Raw genomic sequence first — 23,436 nt, 5'->3', positions numbered from 1 at the left:
ACTTTTTTTTTCTTACCTCCTCCTCCTCCTCCCCCCATGTTTATTACCTTAGAAACAAACACTCTTCAGAAAGCCTATCTGACTATTTTCTGAAATCTTAATCAGGGTGGTGGTCAAAATCTGTCCTGAATTTATTCTACCTAGGCACAGGGGTTTTCAAATTACTTAAGTCCCAAACGTTGTCATAATATGTCTTTAATGTCACTGATGTCTTAATCACTTCCTTTGAAAATATAAAATATAAGGAGAGGATACTTTCACATTGTTACGGTATAATTGATGTCTGTAAAATGGTTGGCAGGCTGTTAGTGTTTCCTGGAGAGAATAGTGTGATAGCCAGAGTATAAACCATGTAATGGTATGGACAGCATAGGAGGCTAGAATCCCTAACAAGTTTAAACAGTTCAACTAGTGATTGTTTCACTGAAACTGTTACCCACTGACTGCTTAACTAACTTGTTTGAGCATCTGAGAAAGCATCTATGAAGCCATTGCTTAGAAATCCTACAAGATAATTTTTATACTCCATGGGTATGTTAAATACCTAACTTATTCCAATATGTACGTCAAAGTAGTCAAACCAGGTTCTTAATGTTAAAGTTGCTATTCAGATCTCTCCACAGAGAAATGGTTAGATTTTCCTGCTGTATTTAAAATGCAGGTTCTTGGAACTGAAATTTTGAATGATTTTTCAGGCTAGTGAACGGGTTAATTACTATTCAGGCACCAAACAGTTGGACTGTAGGTATGCCTTGGGAGATGACTGAGTTCTTGAAACTGCATCTTATAAAAATAAACTATGAAATTCTTCTCTGTGTGCAGCTTCATCTCTGCATGCAGCTCTGAATGTCTCAGCAGGCCTGATGCTTAATTTCCTAATGTATTGTTTTATTGTCTCAAGTCATCTAAGTTTCAGTCAATTTTAGCTGCAAGTCTGAATCATGTACTTCTGATTGTGGAAAAAAAGATCTGTAATGGTTGACCTCCTTTACACTTCTAAATCATGTCAGGATCAATGCAATTATTTTAAAACCATATCACATGGATTTGAGTCTATTCTAGCCCATGCCACTTGGAAATCTTTTCAGTCCTTTTTTCTGAATAGTTTTTTTGATGTACTAACAGTACAGTGTAGCTGTCATTTTATTGTTATTTATCAACACTTCAGCAAGGGCTTGTTGGATATGGGAGGGTGCTACACATATCCAAGCTTTACACTCAAACAAATTTCTAGCCTTGTTTGCAGTGCTCTCTTCCTGCCAAATTCCTGACTGCAGTACTTTATTTTTACCTTTCCCCCCCACCCCAGATGGTGAAGACCAATAGTATTTGTTTTTGTCAAAGTGATAGGAGGTAAAGTGATGAAGGAGGTTTAAATCAGTTTAAATTATGAATTATAAACTGTTCTGTTTACCCCAGTGTGATTTTGAAATCAAATTCAACATTTACATTGGAATAATTTAATTTATATATCAAGTATTTTAGTTTTGCTCATTTTTAGCTAAACATAAAGTTCTTTTGATCTGGATCCACTTTCATGTGTACCAATCTTTAGAATATTTGGATAGTGGAATTTTTGTGTTGATGGTTCAAAATTATAACCTGACAAAGCATTTTAAGGGACATAAAAAGACACTAAATCAGAGGATTTACTGTACAGTGTTTCTTATATGGTATTTCTGTGTTTCTGGGTGTTTTATAACATTCAACCTGACAAATCTTTGTGATTTGAGTCTTCAAGGCATTACTGGATTACCCCCATTTGCTGCTGCTCCCTTCCCCCAGCCATCTGAATCTACCAAATACTGCTCAGTTCTCCCTCTGAGTTCTGAAGAACTGAGAAGCTTTGATACAAAATTACAAGTAAGCTTGATCTGGAGCGTGCATGTAGTTGTCCTTATCTTTTCCGAGCAGGAAAAAGCGTTTGGTCAGCTTTTTCTTATTATCTCTCCAATGATTTAGAAATTTTTCAAGCACTGAGGTTTCAACAGCCTCTTTTCTTCCAGTGCTCAGGGATGAGTATTCTGATGTGTCTGAATTTGTCTTCCTCCCCCCCACCTAAAATGGGTACCAAAGTCTTTCAATGATTCTTCTTGTTAAGTAATGCAGTTTTCTTGTGAGACAAGATGTGTTCAAATACGTGAAGGAAAGCAAAAATATGAATGTCTTCATGTAGATCTGTATGTTTTTATATATTAGTGTTTGTAGTCCTACTGGAATAGACAGTCTGGTTTCCTGTGGGCTTAGGGGTGCCACTGTGTTTCTGACATCTTTTGGAGAGTGGGTAGTAAAATCCCTTCCATATGCTCCAGCATCATACGGGAAAAAGGAAACACGCTCCCCAAAACTCATTTTCTGTGTAGATTGAGTGTGGAGTTGTTAATGTAATGGAACATCTTGTTTTTAGCTCAGTGCAATAGGTTTAAGAAATGCATAAACTTGGTTGTCAGTTTACTGAAGTGGAAGTGATGTGTAAACCTAGATAAATGACTCATTAAGTGTTATTAGTTTAGAATCATCTGTGAAAATTTTGGTTTTGTAGTTAATGTTGTTGGGGTTTTGTTTTTCTGTTTGCTTCTTTTACTTTTCCCAGTATGATCCGTGGATTTTTGATTGATCCTACTGTAGAAACAGAAAGAGTATACATTGACAAAAACCACAAGGTGTTTGGGTTTTTTAAATGTTGGATGCAAATTATAGGAAGTTAATTTTCATCTGGACATAATATTAAGGTGTCTGTTTAGATTAATTTTCCACAAATATGGAAAATCTTAGCTTAGAGAGCCTCTGTAAAATCGTGCATATTTGTAGTTTAACATGTTTAAATAAATTGTAAATTTGCACATTCTGCACTTATATTATGGCTTTTATGGCAAGAGGAGAGAAGTGACAATAGTGAAAGAGTAAAATAGGCTGGCAAAGTGAAACAAAGCTATTAAAGCAAATAAACCTTAATTTAAAGTTACTGCTACCTTGCATGCAGTGTTACATTCCTTCTGAATTCTCTTTTCTTCTTACTTGTTCATTATGTCTGAATATTCTTAGCTGCTCACACTGATCGGTTTTCATCTCTAGCATTATTTTCAGTAGTTTTCCATTTTGTGTAGTCATTTGATGCTAAGTTGTATACATTTTATAGAATAAGACTTTTGAATTTTCCTTTATATCCTTTCTTCCTACGTCATTCCATGTAGTTTTCAGAGATCACGTGTCTTCATATTAAAGTACTTTAGTGGGATCACAAGCTGCAATTACTTTCCTACTGAGTGATTTACATAATCTGCAGGTGTATAGCTTTGCTACACATGAGCTTTGTCATACAAGGCAAGACTTCTTGAATCTTACATGGGGTTTTTTTGCATTTAATGGAGGAGAACAATTTATGTCAGTGAAATAGTGCATGTATCTTACCTCCTTCATTTAGAACATCCAAAACTTCTTGAAATTTTAGTGAGGAAAATCCCGTTCTTTCTTTCGTTTAGGATTTTGAAGCTGGTACAATAAGCAATCAGAGAGAGGTAAATACAAATCTAGGGTTTATGTAGAGAGATAAGAATACCAATCTGACAGTAACAGTTCTAAAGCAGCCAAATGCCTGCAGTGGATCAGGTACTCAGTGTGGAGATGATTCTTTCATAGAACATGTGTTTGTATTAGTTTTATTATTTATCTGATTTAACATATTACACCCAGATGTTTTCAATTATTTCAGGAGGGATGACAGGATGAAAGGGAAATCCAGTGACACATGTTTATTTTACTTCCTATTATTCTTTTGAAAGAACCCAATTATCCAATATATATGACAGGCTTTAGTGTTTGACCTTCCCATATACTGCTGGTCTGGCTGTCTATCTTGCCTTCCTAAGTAAGTCTTTTATAAGTTTGGGGGGCAGTTTAGAAGAATTCAGACCATAACCATGGTTGAAAGAGCAGCATAATATGTGTTAAAACAGGCCCAGCTTTTCCTCTCAAATATTTATTCATGTAATAGTTTGTTTTTCTGGCAGATCAAGATACAATCTGGTTTTGGAGAACAACCAGATTAGATTTTTCCATCCTTCCTAAAGCAAAACAACCCTTCCCTTTTAAGAAATAACCTTGAGTTTCTCATTTATTTAAAATGTTCTTAGTTGCTAACAGGTTCATTTTTTTAAAGTTGCAGCGTTTTTAACATCTGACACCATTCTACCAGTGATATTCTCAATTAATCTCTCAACATGATACATGTTTGCTGGGCAGGAAGGAAGAATACTGCATGGGATCAGAATGTTTTTGTTAGTGACAAAATGCATTATGGGAGGACAGTGCTGATTCTGAATACATTAAATAAAGTATTTCATTAGCTTTGTCTGCTCTGCAGCTGCTGGTAGGGAAGGGTAAAGTAGAAATGCTGTAGCTCACAAGCAAAGTTGAGAGCTCCATACTTTCCTGTTCTTGCAGTTCATGTGTAAGGTGCTACACAAAGTGTGGCTCATAGCTCTGGGGGAGATGGGTTATCTGGGTCTGCTGATCATTCCTAGCATGGGTCAGTTTCCTTGGGTTTGTTTTTGTTTTGTTTTGACCCTTGAGTCCCTCCTCTCTCCGTTTGCTCTAGGAAGGGAATGGATCAGGCTGGCGAGTCATGCTTTCTTCCTGCAGTTGTAGAGTAAGGACTGAATGTACTGTTGGTGCCATTTCTCTCCCTGTTCCCCATGCCCAATCCTGTATAGTGTTGACAGGAAAGATGATAAACATTTGCTGTCCCTTGACACGATGAGACAGTCAGAAACATAGTTTACAGTTTATATTCTCTGCTGCTTGAATTATGTCCAGTAAAAAGACACACTTTGCCAAGAATGGGGTAGTGCTTGAACTACAGTATTTTTAGGCATAAATTTTTGGTGGTGTTGTTTTTAAGCTGGTTGTTCCATTTAAAACATTTTTTGATTTAAGAAAATGTGTAATGGAAATGTCATTTGACGATTGCTAGGATCATTTGCTCTTCTGCTCCTGTCATTGCTGTCTTCAACAGGAAAATCCCTTGTCTTTTGAGACCGTCAGGTTCTTACATGTAAATTTATTTAAGATAAATACTTACTGTTTATCATCATTATAATAGCAACAACGACTACTGTTGCACAATGAGAGGATAGCAGAACTCCCCTGCTGCAACCTTGCCTAATTAGGTGAAACTTGATCTAGCCTATCTTGTTCCTGTCACAACTGTGGCCTGTCTTGTTTCTTTAGAACATCTTATCACTGCTCGTCATTACTGCCTTAATTCGTGTGCCAGTAGACCAAAAATACTCCATTTAAGTAGTTTTTCACTGTAGTTCTTGCACAGAAACTGTTATTAGGTTTTGGCTTTACACAATATTTTTATATTCACTGCTATTTACAACTGTCCATATGAAGAATATTTTAAGGATGGTTCTTCAGAATATTGTAAAAGCGTCGAAAGGGAAATCTTGGCTGCCGAAAAAGACTGGACATACCTTTAAACAGTGGACCAAGGACAGAATTATAAAAAAGAAGGTGGGACAACATTAGGTTTTGTTTATTTGCTGTAATCTTAAGCGATTTTGGATTTCTTTTTGTAAAATCAAACAGTGTATCTTCATAATGGATTAGTGTGTGTGTGTGTATGTGAGATTTTTACTTGAAGATCAGGCATTATTGCCTTATATGAGTTTCTTTTGTATGTAAAATGCCTAAAATTTTTAATTTTACCTTGCATAGCTTGATTTATTATTAGTAGTAGTTTTTGATTCAACCAAAGTGGACTTCTGAGTACAAACCAATAGCTTTTAATTTTTAAATCTGCCAACTTAAAAAAAGAAATGTTTTGAAAAGAATTCTTCCACTCTCGTGGAGGGAAAATTCTGCTGCCTTGCCTGTTGAATCCCCAAGGATGTATTCACTTTTCACTTAGTATTTTTTACCAAGCAGGGTAACATCTTTACATCTAGGATTGAATGGCTGGTATTCCCTGAAACCAATGCACTAAACAATCGGTATTTTTGTTAATACTTCCTTGCTTAGTGGAAGAAAGCTATGGTAATACTTTCTGCATTCATTCTATTGAAAATAAAGAAGAAAATATAGTGCTGGTTCTTTTTGCAGCACTACATATGATTGTATTGCTATAGATTTTGTAGAAATTGTTCCTTGTTTGTAATATGATAAAATTATGTTTGGTGCTGCAAATCACCTTTATTATTTGACAGAAAGCGTGATCTTTAGTAAAAACACCATGTTGGTTGGGTTTGGTTTGTGGTTTAGATATTTTGTTTGATGGGGTGTTTTATTCATATTTTGTTGAAAGGTTTGTAAAAGGAGAGATACAAATGCCTGTCTTTGTATCCTGTGCTTTTTCAATGAGATGATTTTTCAATGCAGTAGGTAGGTCAGGCTTTTCTGGAATTCAGTGGATTTTGGATGACTTTGCTGTAGCTGTTGACAAGGTCGAACACAAGACTGTAGAAACATCAGCACCTCCCTGTCCTTAACCTTGGCCAAAATATTTTTAATAATTTGAGAACATTCAGTTCTATGCTACAAATTCAATGGGACGCTTCTGTTGCACGTTGATTTTGAAGATTGTTTGCTTTCAGAAAAATTGACTCCAGCCTTCACACTGGGCTCTGCTCCTCAGCTTTGCTGGTGGTGTCAGACTGAGCTTCCTTTCCAAGTAAATTGCCGCGTTGCTAATGTCAATATGCGAAAAAGCTTAAATGGGACTTTGCTTCATATCCTCACCTAATAAAAGTAAAACACTAAATTTTTTTGTCTGTCTTATCTGTCGTCTGGTCCTCGAGTCTTTGTAGAGGGTGTCCTTTTTTGTAGAGTTTGAGGTTCAGGGGGTTTTGTGTGTGTTTGGTTCTTTTTGGTTTGGATTTGCGAGTCTTTTTTTGTTTCCATTTGTGTGTGGTTCTTTCTTTTGGGTGGGGGTTTTTTTAACCTTTAATTTTAGTGAACACAACTTTTTTTTTTCCCCTGACTGGAAAACTGAGATTATTACATAATAAAAGGATCTCTGAAGCTGAGTCATCTTAAATTCATTTAGTTGTGATTTTAATTTATTGCCAGTTCACCTGTGTGTACTGTGAATTTTACAGCACTGCAGTTGTGTTGTTCTTCAGCCACATCTTCCTTAATGATTTGGAGAATAAAATATTCAGGAGTATTTTTAACATGTTATTCATAGCTCATCAGTTGATGAAATGGAATGGGCAGTTTACACGTTAGGACTGTTTTAGCAAGCTTATGATGCATTTGAGGTGTGGCATACTGGTTACCCTGTCAGATATGAAAGATTTAGACATCTGAACATTAGAACTAAGTGATGCTGTTGATGATGTTGTACAGTGAGATGCAGTTGTAGTGTCACAGTGGTTACTCCCTCCTTTTCCATGGGTGCTGTGTGGCCACACCTGACCTTGTACTGAGGGTCCCCACATAACTCTGAACTAATTGGTTTGGAGGACCCTGACCTGAAGAAGTGATGAATAGTAGAATTGTGAGCATCATGTTCATATTTTATTGAGCAGAGCTGGTGGAGTTTATGGATGGTTGGAAAATCACTGCACCAGTGCACCCTTGTTTTTATCTGGAGTTTTTCTGTCCTCCAACCTTTTGACTTCCTGTGAATTAGTAGTGTTTTGTGCTTTTGCAAATGCAGCAACTGCTGCAGTTTTCTGAGAGTTTAGTAAGAATCCATTATTTAAGAGAATTTATAGGTCTTAGCCCAGCTATAACAAAGGATTTTGGAAGTTGATATTTGCTAGTTTCTTAAATAGATTAGATTTTTTTTAACCTTTTTTTTAAAACTTTTTAATTAATGAGCACAAAATTTTGACAGCTGGTTTTTGTTGGTTTGTTTCAAGGTGCTTTAGATGAATCTCACTGAAATTAGGCAGGTAGTACTAGATGAGGTTTGTCATTTGAAGATTCACAGAAAAAAAATATTCCAGGAGATAAGGAAGGGTATCCTTAATGAAGACAGCAAGTATCAAAATAAAAAAAAAAACGTCTGGAACTTCTTCAGAGCTGCTTGATTTGATGATCAGTCTTCTGCTCTTGGTTGATAGATGGTAAGACCCATTTGCACCAATCCTATAAGAAATCATATAATGTTAATTTGCAATGGGAGAACTTATGCATTGAGTTGTCGTGATTAGAGCATGAACTGATTAGAGCAGAAAGTCTTTCAAGAAGAGTCTCCAGCCTCCACCTTTTAATAATATAATTGTGAATATCATGAAAGATAGCAAATGGCCCACTGTCTTGTAAACAGTGAAAGAAAGCAAAACTTCAGAGCCTTGTTTTGGGAAGAATAAAAGTCTCTCCATTTTTAATCTGTGTTGCCTGCTGGAGAAATGTGCTCAGCAAGACCTTGTCAGTGTACCTAGAATTATCCCTGTGTTCCAAAGTCTCTTACGTGGTAACTAGTGTTTTCACAGGCCTTTGGTAGAATTATTTGCGTCAAGGAGCAACAACAAGATCTCTCGCTGTTTCTCCAGATGTAGCAATTTAGGAATCAAGCCAAAAGATAATATGATGGAGGGATGTTGAACTCATTCTGTAGCAAGTGCCAAATTATATTTTCCACTAGAAACATCACAAGAGGCATGTTTTATAGATTTCTCTAACTTCAGGCTGTGTTGCTTTAGCTGATGATGATAAATATTGCACTTGGACAGATATTCTTCTAAAATAGCAGTTTTATATGCAATCTCTTTGGGATTTTTTTTTTTTTTTTTTTTTTTTTTTTTTTTTTTTTTTTTTGTCTCTTTTAAGCTATACTCGATTTTCCCTGCTGTAGCCACAAGTTTACTGGTCACCTTTTAAATTTTATCTAAATCTCAGCTCTTGCTTGATTTAACAGAACTGTCTGAATCTAAAACAAGGCATTTCAATGTTTTTACAAATAAGAAGCAGCTTCCCTAAAGATAATGTCTGGAGATCTGGCAGTGGTTCACTCCCGTGGATTGACTCTGACTTCTTATAAGCAAAATATAGTCTAAAATCTGCTATAAGATTATAATGTCTAAATTATGTCACTCTTCTGTCATAGGCAGATTCTAGAAACTTAATATTTGTTACGTCGGTGGGTTTTTTTTAGCCCTGTTGATATCTTGCTTCTCACAGCCTGTAGTCTGTGGGTTGTTTTCATTGTTTATACAATTGAACTCTTAGTTGCTATTGTTTTCATTAGGTATTGTTTTTCTAGAGCTCTGGAAGTCTTTCATTTAACTGCTGCCTACCTTTCATTTAACAGTTTGTGGATCTGTCTTGCTGATGATAGTTGCTGTTTCCTTCCTTTAGTGAAAATGCTGGCTTATTTCCCTGCACTACTGAAACCTGCCACTGCAGGAGTGAGGGGCTTCAGATTCCACATCTACAATGATGCTGTAGCTCTTTTTCTGTCAAAGAGAAAAGAAAGTGTCGTAAGTTTTCCCTCAGCAAATAAATACCAGGTAGGTGTAGGTTTTTGAAATAGCCTGAGTCCTGCTGAACGCCTGCTGTCACATATGACAGCTCATGAAGTGGGGGCAAAGGCAACAGTCCTGGAAGTCCTGAGAGGAAATCTCTGGGATTCTGTTAGTTCTTGAAGCCTTCACAACATGTAGGCCTTAAACAAGATTTCCCTACATTTTTATAAGATTTTCTTTTGGATCGATACTTCTACATTTCTATAAGAGGAGTTAAATACTTAATTAAAATGATACCTGTGGTTCAGCAAGAGAAGTAATTTTATGCACTGACAAGTTCCTGGTTGTGCTTTCTGTGGGTAGGTTATCAAGTGCAGAGTATGGTCAAGGTGGATCTCAACATGGATCAATATCTTTTTTTTAGTAATTGCAAAATAGCAAGTTAATGTAACTAGCTGATGAGCTGATGCAAAAAAAGAAAAGCTTTTGTGAGATAAGTTTATTGAAGTACATTTAGGCAACATGAAATTTACAGCTTTGATCAAAATCAAAAGTGTTGAGCATAAATAATATGACCTTGTCCATATTTTTGAGTAACCTCATGAATGCTTGCGTTTACCAATAGTAAAATTTAAGGTTTTAATGTTTGTTAGTAGCCTATAGCTGAATACTTCACGTTTTTAGCATATGAGATTCAGTCCCAGTTTTGTGGATTCTTTTGCAGGCCATATGGAGGCAGTTGGCTTCAAAATTGAAAATGGAGTAAGAAACTATTGGTGCAAACTGAAGTCTGTTGGTTGCACTGCCTTTGTGAATTTTACTAATACAGTCAAATCATCACTGGGCTTTAAATTTTGTCCTAAACTCAGAGTTTATACAGCTTGAGTGTGAGTAGGATGTGAGGAAAGCTGTTTAGAAATATGGAAATTGATTGCAGTAATTTCTCACCCCATATATGGGGAATGGGAGCAAGAAGATGTTAGAGGAAAGAAATCTTCTGCTGAAAAATCACAGCAATTGATAATAAATTTGCTGTATATCCTGATGCTTTAATTTGAATTAAGACTCATAAGCATACTGCCAGAAATTCTTCAATAGATTTATTTTTAAAAATCACAGCTTCATTCTGAAGAGAAATAATTATTGGAAAAAGCATGCTGGTGGATAACTTGTTGATTAGGTGGATTTTAAGTGTTTCTTGTTAATACAGGGAAGTGCAGTTGTTTGATCTTACTACTGTTTTTATGGAGTTTGCACATAGTAACATCAGACATGTATTTGGGATTTGTTTCTTCTGAGATCTCAATAGTATAAAGAAGTACTTGTGACTTGAGTCAAGACAGGATCTTTAGATGGCTTTAATTCAAACAGCTCTGTGGTAATAATTTCATAGTCTGTGGGTTTTTTAATGTAATTGCTTAAAGTTTTACCTAATTAAGTCTGTAATCATAAAAAGGGGCTGTGTTCCTACTTCAACAAAAATTAAAGCTCTGCTTTAACGCTTGAAATGTACAACTACAATTTCTGCAGCTGGAGTTGATGAAAGTTTTATATAGTAGCATGAATCTGGGCAAGCAAACCTGCATGAGATAATTGGTAACTTGTAACTTTTTTCTGATCATTCTACATGCAAAGTTGTGCATATTAATATATCTCGTCACCAAAGGGATGATTTTGTGCACTTTCAGATTTTGCTTGCCTCTCATTCTATAGTTTTTTAGTAGCTGAAATCCTTAGTCTTCTCAAAGTTCATATTTGATTGATGGGACTATGACATTTCAGCAAGATACGGGTTTGGAATTTCCAGTTAAAACTCTATTGTAGCAGCACCTTGAATAAAGCAAACTCCTGGGACTGCCAAGTTAGCAAAATCAGGGACAAAAGTTGTTAAAATTCTTGGGAGATGCTGAGGTGTCTACCTTTCTAGAGTGAATCACTTTGTACAAGTCTTGTCTTTGCTGATTGTTCTCGTCTTGGAGTTGTAGGCACTGCCAAAAGCTCTGAAATGGCAAAGCATTGCAAGATCATGAATGAATGTTTTGGAACTCTTTGCTGGGGAAAATGCATGGTGAGAAGATAATGCCTTCCAGTTCCTGTGAAACAGAAGGATTGAAGTTGGCATTTCTATCAGAAATTGTTTTGTACTTTAGGTTCATTGTGTGTCAGCCCTGTATTTGAAATGTCTGTTTGGTGATCTGCTAGAAGAGAAGAGTTTTTTCTTGTTCATTTGCACAGTGAAATTTCTAGGCTGGTTTCAAGACCAAAAACAGGCAAAGGGAGAGTCTGATATGACTAAACAGTAATATGTGACTTTAGCCATATTAAATATCCAGTATGTTTTTAAATTGCAGTCATGTTTGATAATTCTTAAATTGACAAAAGTTTTTTAAAACATTCTCTATTATCCACTCTACCTTTAATGTCATGTAGGCATTCTAAATTTGGGTAATAAGAGTAATGGATAGCACAAAAAGAAAAATTCATTGTTTTCATTTTCTCGGGATGCAGGAGTGTTTTTTCTGAACCTTTGGTTCTCTGCTGGAGTGATCTTGCTTCTAAACTTTCCTATTTGTGTCTTTCTTTTTTAAATACTGGATATAAAATTACATGCAGAAAAAGTAATGATCTTCAGATCAGTTTTTGTCAGGAACTCTGGTTTTGTTTGGAAACATGGGGTTTACTTAAAAAATGGTTATACCGAAAATAAAAAGTCCACTGAATAGTTTGCCATGTTCATCCACAGAACTCACTTCATTTTTTTGTAGTAGAATACATCAATATTAGTGTATGAAAATAATCTTAAACTTGTTTTCAATTCTAATGTTTCAGCGTGTCCTGAAATAGTACTTGTCTGGCTCCTTTCTGAAAACTTAAATGCCTCAATTTGGTGTGAGTAGGATATAAGGAAATGCCTACTTATATGGACTTTGTTGATATTTTCACAATAAATATTATCAGCTGCCTTAGTAAATTAGCTTGGGCATAAGGCAGTGGAGGTGTGGGTGTACAATTTGTTTCTTCTCAAGCTGCAGTGTTTCGGGTCTTGGTAGCATGAGGTAATAGTTGAGAGAGATGTAGTTCTTGTCTCCACAAAAATTATTAAAGAGGATTTACTTAACTCTATACTTTTTAAATTTACTGTCTGAAGATGAAAAAAAGGTTGGGTTTTTTTCAGTAAGATTATAGAAGAAATGGTGAGGCAAAGACTGTGTTCAGCAGTTGAAGTGTTTGCTTTCTAGACCATATCTTAACTAAGAATCAACATGCTGCATCAGCTGTCTTTGGGGTGGTGGTCTAGTTTTATCCCAGTCGTACTGTACAGTGTCCAGTAATTGCACTCTGTACAAGGGGAGTGTAACTTAAACAGCAGAACACAAGTAGTGAGGTCAAGGTCGATTCTAGGGCAGCTGGACCAAGCTCACTTAGAAGAAAGGTCATCAGACCCATTTGAAAGATTATTTGTTTCTGTATAGTTGCGTGTGAGGTGTTTAGTTGTGACTAGTGGGATCTCTGCTGTGGTAGACAAGTTAAATACATCTCTGTTGCACAGCTCTTGGAATCTTGGTTAGGGATGAAGAAAGCAATGAACTGGAATATTCATCACCTCATTGGCAGCACTTTCCAGTGTATTAATGACTTAGACTTGTGTCTGATGTGTTTTTTTAGCCAGAACAGCAAAGGAGGATCTCCAAGGAAAATGACGAGGTTGCTTTTGCGGGTGCATGTAAGGCATGGTGAACTGTTGGAACCCTGGAGGCTGACCAGGGAGATAACAACCCCACAGTGAACAACACAGAAGAAACCATAAAGCCATAAAACCACCTGTAAATGTTAAGCACACGGAGAGTAGAAACGGGCGTAAAGGGCCAATTTGACGTAAATTTCTTGATAGAGAGTGAGAAGTGATAAGAAAAAAGATGAAAAGTGAAGTGAAAAATTGTGCTTATCAGGGCTGACACAGAAAGGCAACAGGGTCAAGGCTGTAGCCATGAAGGGTGATTTTTCTTGTGACAGTTGTCGTGAGTGAAAAAAGCACACCAGTGAAAAGTTGGAAAACATTTTTTGCAAGTTTGCAAACTGAGAGCATTAGCTGGACCACTTTATGGAAAAAATCACCTTCCTCTGTTTTACATATGGTACAGGAAAAGTAGAGATAGATCTGAGACAGAAGACTGAGAAAATGGTTTGTGTCAAAGATGTCTATACTGCAGCTAAGGGGATGGGGTACCTTTGTGTTATGATGAATGAAATCTAGGGAATCATTGGAGAAACATGGCTAAGAACTGTGTTACAGCCTTGTATTGAATTGACAGCTAGGCATTCATAAGAGTCAATTGAAAATTGCCAACATTTCAGTTTCCTTAGCAGGAGATCAGGTCTAGATAGATAAAACTGTCATCTGTGTGAGTGATGCCTATTGAAATTTTTGTAGGTGACATTTTTCAACAGTAGAAAGAGGTGATATAATAAGCGAGGAAAATGTTCTTGTAGATTTATCCCTGTTTCTACCTCCTTGAGAAACAGCAGGGATGATAAAATGTGTCCTTTAAATAATACAGGAAGTATGGTTTGAAGAAGGAATGGATGAAGGGGAGAAACCATGCTAAGAGGAATGCAGGCAAGTATCAGGGATCTGTTGGACAGAGAAGATTTGGGTAGAATATTCATTCCAGTTCCTAGTAGGTGTTCATCTGTCAGCTGAGAAATGAGATTACAGTAGTTTTGAAGCCAGCTTGGGAAGTTTGCAGTAGCTTATTTGGCGTGGAAAAGACCTGAAATGTGATGGGATACACTAGAGTTTGCGTGAAGGTTGAAAAAAACAAACAACAGAGTGAAAAGAAATGAGAATTTGTTTGGAAAGTTGGAATCAAACTTTTGGGTTGGTAGCAGGAGTCATAGAGGGGAGTAACAGGTGTGGTGAGAAGGAAGAAGTGTAAGGTTTGTAGCTTGATGTTTATTATGGAAAAAGGACATGATTTAGAATCCCTGAAGTGATTTGCTCATGAGTGTTACTGTTGATCCTGTTGTGTGACATTGTGTTCACTAAAGACTCTGAGTTGAGAGATGATCAAAGAAATGCTACAATGGTTATGGTTACAATTTTACAAGATGGGTTTTATTCAGCTGCTCCTATTTAGAAATCAATTTAAAATGAGAAATCAAAGAATTTATGAGTTCTCTTGTGTCCTAATCTTTGGCTGAGAATGTTTTTTTTTTTTTTTTCATGTAACTGGTTTACTTCAGTGGGTATACTCAGGTATTTCATATGCATACTTCACTTGCCTTCGTCAGCAGCAAATTTCCAGGCTCCATCAATACTTATTTGTATTTTATCACAATGTAATACCTCTGATTCTTACCCATTCCCGCTACAAACAGGGACAGGTATGACACTGACTTGAAAATCTAATTAATATTGCCATATATTAATACTGTTCAATATTTTGAGTCTTCCTGTGTATGTTTCAGGATATTTGTTTTGCAGCACAGTGTTTCAGTATTACTCAGACAACCTGTTGAAAATAAATCCTTACTTAAGTTTCTTTGAGGAGTGTTAAGCCCATAGTTGGTTGCAGCACCTTGCTTCCTCATTGGTGAGATACCTTTCCTTGGGCTGAAACTGTGACACCCAGCTTTGCAGAAGACAATACTGATGCCCTGTGAGCTGAGGGAGTCAAGTGGTGTGGTTGAGGTACAGCAAACTTCGTCCTGGTGTAGCCAAGGGGACTGTGAGTTTATGTAGTGCTTGAGATTGGAATTTATGGAGAAGTGACTGAGATAAATAGGGTAACTCACACCTACAAGGCTTTTCTTTCTTTCAGTCTGTCTGCAGAAGCAGATATATAATCTTGAAGACATGAAACAAGTTTCTGGACCAGTGTTACTTTTACAGTAATAAGGAAATCAAAACCTGGAAACCGTGTAAAATCACATGATGATAAGACATTCTATATATCCTTTCATAGCAAGAAAACAGGTCTTCCACACAAATGAAAATGAGGCAGTAAAGCCAGGGTCTCTTGGTATCCTCAAGAAGTTTCAGAAGTTTGGGTTTTGCTCTGAAACTGCTATCAAGTGCTATGGGGAAACTGGCATACTGGCACTAGTAACTTGGTTAAACTGGTGTGGTTTAATTTAAATTACTTAATTTACTTACATATTGCACATTCTTTAAATTTAACTTGGAGGGGAAAAAAGGAGGAAAAATGTGTTTTCTATTTCCCCTGTGGCTAGAAGAACTAGGGGGTTTAAATGGTGGTAAGGAAAATTTAAACTAGACTTTAAGAAACTTCCCTCTTGCAGCAGCAATCCTGGATTTCTAGGGTGGATGGCTTAGGGAAGTGGTGGAATTTCCATCATGAAAAGCTTTTCAGAACAGGTTAGACAAGCATCTCTGCAGAATAATGCAGGTGTAGTTTATCCTGCCTGAGGCCAAGAGACTGCTTTAGATGACCTCTGAAGGTTTCTTCTAAGCCTGTTGGTTTATGTTCATGTATGTGACTCTTTCTTCTTAAATATGAGGTCAAATTCCACTAGTAGATTCAACATCAGCTGCTTGTTATATAACCACAGTCACTCAATATTGAGACTGTGTGAATCTTCTGTTGGGGAGCAATAATGTTTTGAGCTGTTTACAGTAGGTGATTACAGGCAGTTTCATTATTATCTGTTGGCTGCATCCTGTAGCTTCCTCCAGCTTGTATTACAGCTTTTACCATGGCTTCCTTTATGCTGCTGTTGGAAAAACTCGGGGGTGAATTCTGGTGTATTTTCAGTTCTGGTTGACTGCTTCTTGTGTTGAAGTGTAGGTACTTCAAAACTTCAGGACACAGCATGCAAACTTGGCAGGCTGAGGGAGAGTAGAAACCTGGACTGAAATAGCCTGGAGGACTGACGAGACTGAGAGCTTGAAGCCTGGGCTTTCTTGGAATTTGTCCTGTGTCTATTTCTAAAGTAGACAGACTGCTCTCACTCAGTATCTAGCTGTTATTAATGTCAGTCTCCAGTCTGGCTGATGTATGTGTCCCACAGATAAAAGTATTATGAATGTTTGTAAGAGTTGCCTATGCAAATTGAAGCACAACTTTTATTTACTGGGAGAGTGCTCATTTAATGAAGAGCTGTTATTAGGTTCAGTATGTGATGCCACATTTTATTTATGGGAAAGATCTGAGAGAACTTTTATTGCAGGCAAAGTTACTAATTTTATCACGTTCTTTAAGGACACTTACTGTTATAGTATTTTTTGCCTTCTGAAACATGGTGTTCTTCTCTCTTTTCCATCCACTGTTTACAGAACAGTGTTGACTACAGATGGGAATTAAGGTACAGAGAGAATGTATAAAATTATTCTTTTAATTTTAAGCAGCAGCTTAGGGTCAGGTGTCTTTCAGTGTATTTAGTGCATTTTAGGAATACTTGTCTTTGAGTACCTCCTGAAGCTTCTGTTTACTTTGCCAAAGCGCGCATTTATTTTCAACATTTAAATGCTATGATTTCAAGAATCTAACAGAGCTGAAACTTGTTCCTTTCTTCCCAGCCTTATTTTCAGACAGAACTAAAGCATTTCAACTCAAGCTTTCATTATAAAAAAATGTCAATTCAATGTACTGTCAAAAAAAAAAAAAAAGAACCCGAAGGACTGAGTCTTTGTCAGTTTACAAGAGACTGAAAACTGCTTTGGTATGTGGTAACCAATTGTAGGCATACATTGCCGTTTACGGGGGGGAGGGGGAAATTACCCATAATTGTATTTTTGTCTCTCTTTTATTTTTTTATATTCTGCTACTTTTCTTTTTATTTCTTTCAGATGATATTAACTGTGTTTCTGAGCAACAATGAACAGATTCTGACAGACGTTCCAATTACACCAGAAACAACCTGCCGCGATGTCGTGGAGTTCTGCAAAGAGCCTGGAGAAGGAAGCTGCCATCTGGCTGAAGTGTGGCGTGGAAATGGTAAGTAAAATGTTCACTGGAAATGGATTTTACTATGTGCACCAATTATAAAAAAATAAGTGACTTCTCAATATTAATTATTTCAATTTCATATAGTACTCTTTTTTTTTTCTTGTAGTCTAGTAGACTTTGACACAAAGGATGGTAATTCAAATAACTGCAGAGATTCATGTAATTCTTGACTGTTTTTTTTCTATTCTGTTTTCTTCCTCAGCACGAAGTGTTCCCTAAAATGCATGTGTTACGTCTGTTAGTGTTCTGTTTCTAATAGGATGGAGGGTATTCGAATGACAAAAGGGAATCTCATGATTTTTTTTCAGTCAGTGGGTACAGATCACTACCTGCATTCTTTCCAGTCCTATTTCTTCACTGTTAGCATGTGAACACAGGCTGAAATTAAAGAAAGAGTATAATTTTTTTTTGTTTTTCCTTCTGTATCATGAGGAGCAGATGCTCTGCACATAGCATTATGCCAGAATGGGACGTAGTATCTTCTCGCCTATTCATGAACATCTCCTCTCAAAGATTTGACAGCCTCTCTTGGAGTGGGTAGTAGTATCCATATCCTATTTGTGTTACAAGTATTATTTCACAGAATAATGAGGCAGGCAGTTTTTTTCAGGAATGTTTCAAAATCCATGCATGGTAGATCCTGTTTCTAAATGGATTCTTGTAGTTGCACGTGGTACAAACCTCCAGGTTAACATTTATCGGTGTAAGGATGTAAGTAGATTTGGTGGATGGGTAGGGATGACAGATGTGTTCATAGAATCATAGAATAGGACCATGGAAGGGTTTGGGTTGAGAGGGGCCTTACAGATCATCTCATCCCAATCCCTCATTCTTATCTCTTAGTTTTTAAAGTGACCCCTGTTTAATGTTGTTTGTTCTGTATAAAGACTGATGAGATCATAACTTGATACTAAATTCTTAAATACTGTATAGAGGCGGGTTTTTTTGATTGGGGCCTGTTTTGCCAGACAGACACAACAGGCATTATTCAGGTGCCTTTGGAACTTTTACATATTGGCAATTCAGAATATTTTCCTCCTAGGAAAACTATGCCTCATCTTTTTCTAAACTGTTTTAAGACTCTGTAAAAGGAAAAGGTACCTGTAGAAGTTATTTCCTACATGAGTGGAAACTCAGAGTTTAGGCAAGAGTGAAGAAGGGAAAGCTTAAGAACTGTATGCACTTACTCAGTATATGTTTAGCTAGAAAACTTCTCTTTAAGGATAGAACTTGAAGAAAGGTTAAAATTTCTTCAAATGGGAAATTTAGATAATGGCGTCTATGATGCCAAGGGCATCACAGATCTCTAAAATGGATTTGCAGACTTCAATGACACTCAAATATTCCTAGGTTTTTTCCAATCCCTTGTGTAAGTGTAAGTTCCATATGTGGTATTTATTCTTTTGTTTTCACAATACTTTGAAGGTGTACTTCTTAAGAAATGTAGGAAAGAATGTTGTCAACTAGCTTTAAAGGGTGACTGGAAACTGGAAAAGTGATCCACAGCATCTTTCTGGAACACTTAAACCTTGCAAACCTTGGACCTTAGAAGCACAGGGTTTCTATGATAACTTTTAAGATTGAGAAAATATTTTATCTGTGGGTGTAATACTTTATTTCTCAAAATATTAGATATCAAAAGCTACAGGCTTCTATAAAGTGGGAAATAAAGTTTATTAATGAAGTTGCAATGGAGGGACTAAGACTGAATTTTGGGTATCTACCCTGAGAATTACCTTTCTTTGATCCTATTAAAGTCAGTGGAGATTTGGATATTACTGTGAAAAGAACAAGAAGATGACTGATTTCAGCTGGTTGTTTTCTGTTAATTGTGAGCACTGGATCTCACCCAGTTTTCTGAAGTGGAGATCTGCATACAGACACTTAGGTGAAGGAACAAAGGCCTGCCCAGAGCTTCTACCTGTTGTGAGCTCCGAGCTTCTGGTAGAACTCACATGAAGGTACTTTCACAGAGGTAGCTTTACTTGCTAAATTCCCAAGGTAGTAGCTGTATAGACCTATTCCACTGAAAGTATAGAACAGAAAATACTGGAGAGAATGAAAGAAAAAGTAAAACACTCGCTTATGTTTCTGGGTCTTTCAAACAGACCTGTAGTGTCCGCAAAAATTATATCCCCCACACTAATTTTAAGGCTCCCTGACAGGACTTTCAGCACTAAAGCTTATTTCATTGTTCTTAAATGCAGCATGCTGTTGCAAAATCTGTGACCTCAGCTTTTTGACCCAAAGTCTAGGGTACATAGATTTCTCAGTGGAATGACGTGGGCATGTACATGATAAGTTGTCCTTCTGCTTCTTCTGAGAGCTAAATTGAAGTCTTTCCACTGAAGTTTTTAAAAATAATTTTGCCTGGAGTGGAGATCTGATGTAGAACACAAGAGTCTGAACAGTTAAATGTGACAGTTACAACAACAAGCCTTAAACTATGGTTCTGAGTGGGAAGTGTTAGGCAATTTGCAGAAAAACTGCTGCATGTTGTGCCAGTGTAAAAGCATATTTTATCCCTTCTATTACACTGTCTCTGATCTCTCGCCTTTATCCTCAAGAGATCTGCAAGTGTTCTTTCAGAGGACGTTTTGGAAAGTAAAATTCAAAACAAAAGTTAATACAGCAAATCATGGGCTGAAAAAACACGTTCAATTTTGTCGCATACCATAAGTGGTCTGTTTTCCTGGCAGTCTCTCCCTGTGGCACAAGTGACAAATTACACCTCCCTTCATAAGAGAGTCTACCTGGCCTCTTGTGAGATGTCCTCAACTCATCTGCTCTAGGTGTAGCCACAGCTTCTTTTAGGTTGCCCAGCTGAATAATGCATGTGTATTCAAATTCAAAGCGTTTGGGCTTGTGGACTGTAATCTTATCATCAGGTACAAATCACAGTTTGCATGCCTAAAAGCCTTTCTAAACTGTATTGCTCTAACAAAATACTTTCTCTTTTAATAGTCTTCCTGTTTTGAATGTGTATGTACAAGTAGATGGTAAACACTTGATTTTATTTTTAGAGGATGAGAGACCAATTTTCTTCCAGAAAAATGTTACTAAAATCCAAAAATTATGTAAGACTTCTACAGTGCAGAGGAAGATTACAATAACTTAGCTGTTGGAAAACGTATTGGTTTACTTATTATTGTAGCTTTTATCTCTTTGGTTTTGTTTTACAAAGAAATGGTTGAGGGCTTAACAAGGTTTGTAAAATAGTTTAAGTGTTGTTTACATTAGAGTGAAGAAACTGATTCTTCTCAGAGCTGCATGACCTAAGCGTTTCATTTATTCACATTTGATTTTGGTATTTCATTCTCTGTTCCCTCTCCTTTCCAATTTCTTGAGATGAGTAGTAGTTGAAAAGTCAACAGCATTTGTGCCTGATATATCAGTATACTTTGTACCACCTTGTGCTTTGTCAGTTTGAGGTTTCCTCTTTTTGCAAAGATTTTTCATGCTGTAACAGGAGACAAAACCAGAATGTTCTTCCTCATTCCCCTGTTATTGCAAATAGCAGTCGGTAAGGAGGGCCAAAGACAGGTATGATGCCAGGAACTTGTAGTATGTTTCAAGAGAGAACCGATTTCAACCTTTAAATCCACCCTTTAAATACTGTATTATTCAGTTCGTTTACACCTAGAATGCCCTTCAGCAACTGGTCATAACTGGTATTCCTCAGTGTGGTGGTAACATAGGAGGCAAGACAGTGTGAAAGAAATATTGTGCTAGTGTTTCAGAAAAGAGTTGCAAAATTCTTCTGGTGGAGCTACAAATCCACTAATTAAAAGTAAGTTTCAGTCTTCAAAATCTGTTTTTATCCTGACTTCAAGGATCCTGCCATGTGAAATAAACACATTTATGCCTCCTCTACATGAAGCCAGAATAAAAAGTAATGGATTTTCTCCGTTGGGGAGTTTGCTTAGTGATACCTGGAATGAGTTTTTCCCTGCTCAGGTTTAGAGAAGTATACAGAGTTCTCAGAGTAAGAAACTATTTCTTTCACACTCTCTTGCCTTGTTTTGGAATACTTAAAACTAGCCCATCCTCAAAACTTTTACTTAAAAGGAAAAGAGTATAGCTCATTTCTCAAAATTATTTTAGAATCTTGATCCAACTTAAAATCTAAGGCAGTTTTTTCAGGTAAGTATGGATGTATGCATTTATGATTTTCTGCTTTGTTATTTATGAAAACAAATGTTCTCTAGATAATTTTGATATGTTGCTAAAGTGTAGGAATCTAGCCTTTTTATTATTACTCTACACCCATTCTATTTAATGTTTTCTTCACTCTGAGTGCTCTCTACTATTTAAATTTTTTTAAAAATTAAGGTTTGAAATCATTTTGATAAACCAGTTACTGATAAATATTTCTGAAGCTGTAACAGGCAAAAATTTAACTGTAGCGTTTCTCTTTGTTTTGATTTGATTTTGGTTCTTAAAAAACGGAGATTTTTCAGAAAATATCTCTTGTACTATTACACTACGAATATAAAATCATGCTTTCTTCTTGCACTTCTTACAGATTTAAATTATTTAAAGTGTAGGTAGGAATGGGGATTTCAGTTCTCGTCATGTCTTGTGTTGAGTGTTAATGTCCATTTCTTCTTTCTCTTTGTTTCCTGAATTTGTTTCATGTAGCCAGGTTACATAGAGTGATTAGTGCTGCTCCATCTTTCTTTTTCTTGCTTCAGTGATGTTGATGATTCTGTAACTACTTCAACCTGTTTTCTCTCTACTCTAGGATAACATCCCAAACTGGTTTTGTGAAACAACTGCTAAACTAGTAGAAGATGTCTTTGCCATTTCTTTCCATTGTTATTGTCTGAAAAATATTAGTCTTAATTATTGAAGGTGGATTATGTAAATGACACCTCTTCCTTTGACTGGCTCCTGCGATCAGGGCCGTACTTTTAATGGAACACCACCTCAACCAGGAGTGAGCTGCAACTACTCCTCTCCATTCCAGAATTAGCCCAGCCCTGTTATAGTTGGGTTTGCCTGGCAATTTTTCTGTTTGGGAGAAATTCCTAAAGATTCATATCTTGTGTTCTAAAGTCTCTGAACTAAACCACTTAAATATTTTTACATTCAGTGATCTTTAGAAGACTCATGCTGCAATTTTAGTGGATATGCTTCAAAGCACTTAAAACCTTACTTTACTTTAGGAGTTGAAAAACCTGAAAATCATCCTTTTAAAATTCCTTTTCAAGAACTGAGTTGTAATAAGCCACTGACTTTATTCTTGTGTGCTTAAACGTTATTGTCAATGTTTCTAGGACACCACTTGGATGAGGAACATGAAAAAGTGAAGCAAATAATCTGTTTTTTATATGCACTTGTTTTGGTTTGGGGGGGCTGGGTTTTGAGGGGGGCAGTTATGTGTTTTTTTCTTTTCTGGGTTGTTTTTGTTTAGTTTTGTTTTGTTGTAAAGAAAGATAAGTAACCAGTCACCTGACGAATATGATTAGCTTGTGGTTTAAATGACCCTTCCCCACTGAAAGTAGCTAAATCTAACTGTGGCTAAATGGTGTTCATCACATACCTATTTGACATGGCATATTTTGACAAAGGTTTGTTATATTAAATGCATTGTGAAACAATTGTTAAAAATGTTTATTTTTTTAATGTACTGCAATTAAGTATCCCAAGAGTATCAAGACTGTACATCTATGTAGTTCATAATGTATATAAATTTAGGTAAATTTCAGTAAAGGTGTATTTATGATTTGGTTTTCCCAAGATTTCTCTTGTATCTGAATCGTTTTGTCTTCTCATGTCAAATGAGTGAAGTATGATATGGATGACAAGCTTAGTGATGCTTTTCCCAGTAGGAGATAGTGTGGTTTGCATTTTGGAGGCCAAAAGTATTTTGCTTTTAAGAACCAAGTATAGTATATAATGTAATTTTATTCTGGTTAGAAGATGCATTTTGGTACCTTAGCTAGTATTAGATCTTAAAGCAGGGATTTTATTATCTGAATAAAAACGTCTGGTAATAAATGCAAGCATAATTATGGAAGCAGTGAAAACTTGTAGTCTTAAACATG

The 23,436-nt window shown here is 36.4% G+C and overlaps 1 protein-coding gene across 5 annotated transcripts in view; it reads left to right on the top strand.

Annotated features, from left to right (window-relative positions):
• Positions 1–23,436, top strand: part of PPP1R13B (protein phosphatase 1 regulatory subunit 13B) — a 69,313-nt gene that overhangs the window by 8,474 nt on the left and 37,403 nt on the right. For 2 of the 5 annotated variants that reach the window (XM_066188904.1, XM_066188902.1), the window contains exons 1-2: positions 5,343–5,517; positions 17,227–17,374. In XM_066188904.1, coding sequence (XP_066045001.1) covers positions 5,392–5,517; positions 17,227–17,374 — 274 coding nt within the window. In that variant the 5' untranslated portion in view covers positions 5,343–5,391. Of the gene's footprint in view, positions 1–5,342; positions 5,518–17,226; positions 17,375–23,436 lie in introns of those variants that run through there. The other 3 variants (XM_066188907.1, XM_066188906.1, XM_066188905.1) reach the window with 2 other exon arrangements.

This window comes from Chamaea fasciata, unplaced genomic scaffold (genome assembly GCF_029207755.1).
Source record: "Chamaea fasciata isolate MVZ Bird 193981 ecotype frontalis unplaced genomic scaffold, bChaFas1.0.hap1 SCAF_7, whole genome shotgun sequence".
NCBI lineage: Eukaryota > Metazoa > Chordata > Aves > Passeriformes > Sylviidae > Chamaea > Chamaea fasciata.
The sequence above is the reverse complement of the archived record's forward strand: the minus strand, read 5'-3'. Positions and strand labels throughout refer to the sequence as shown.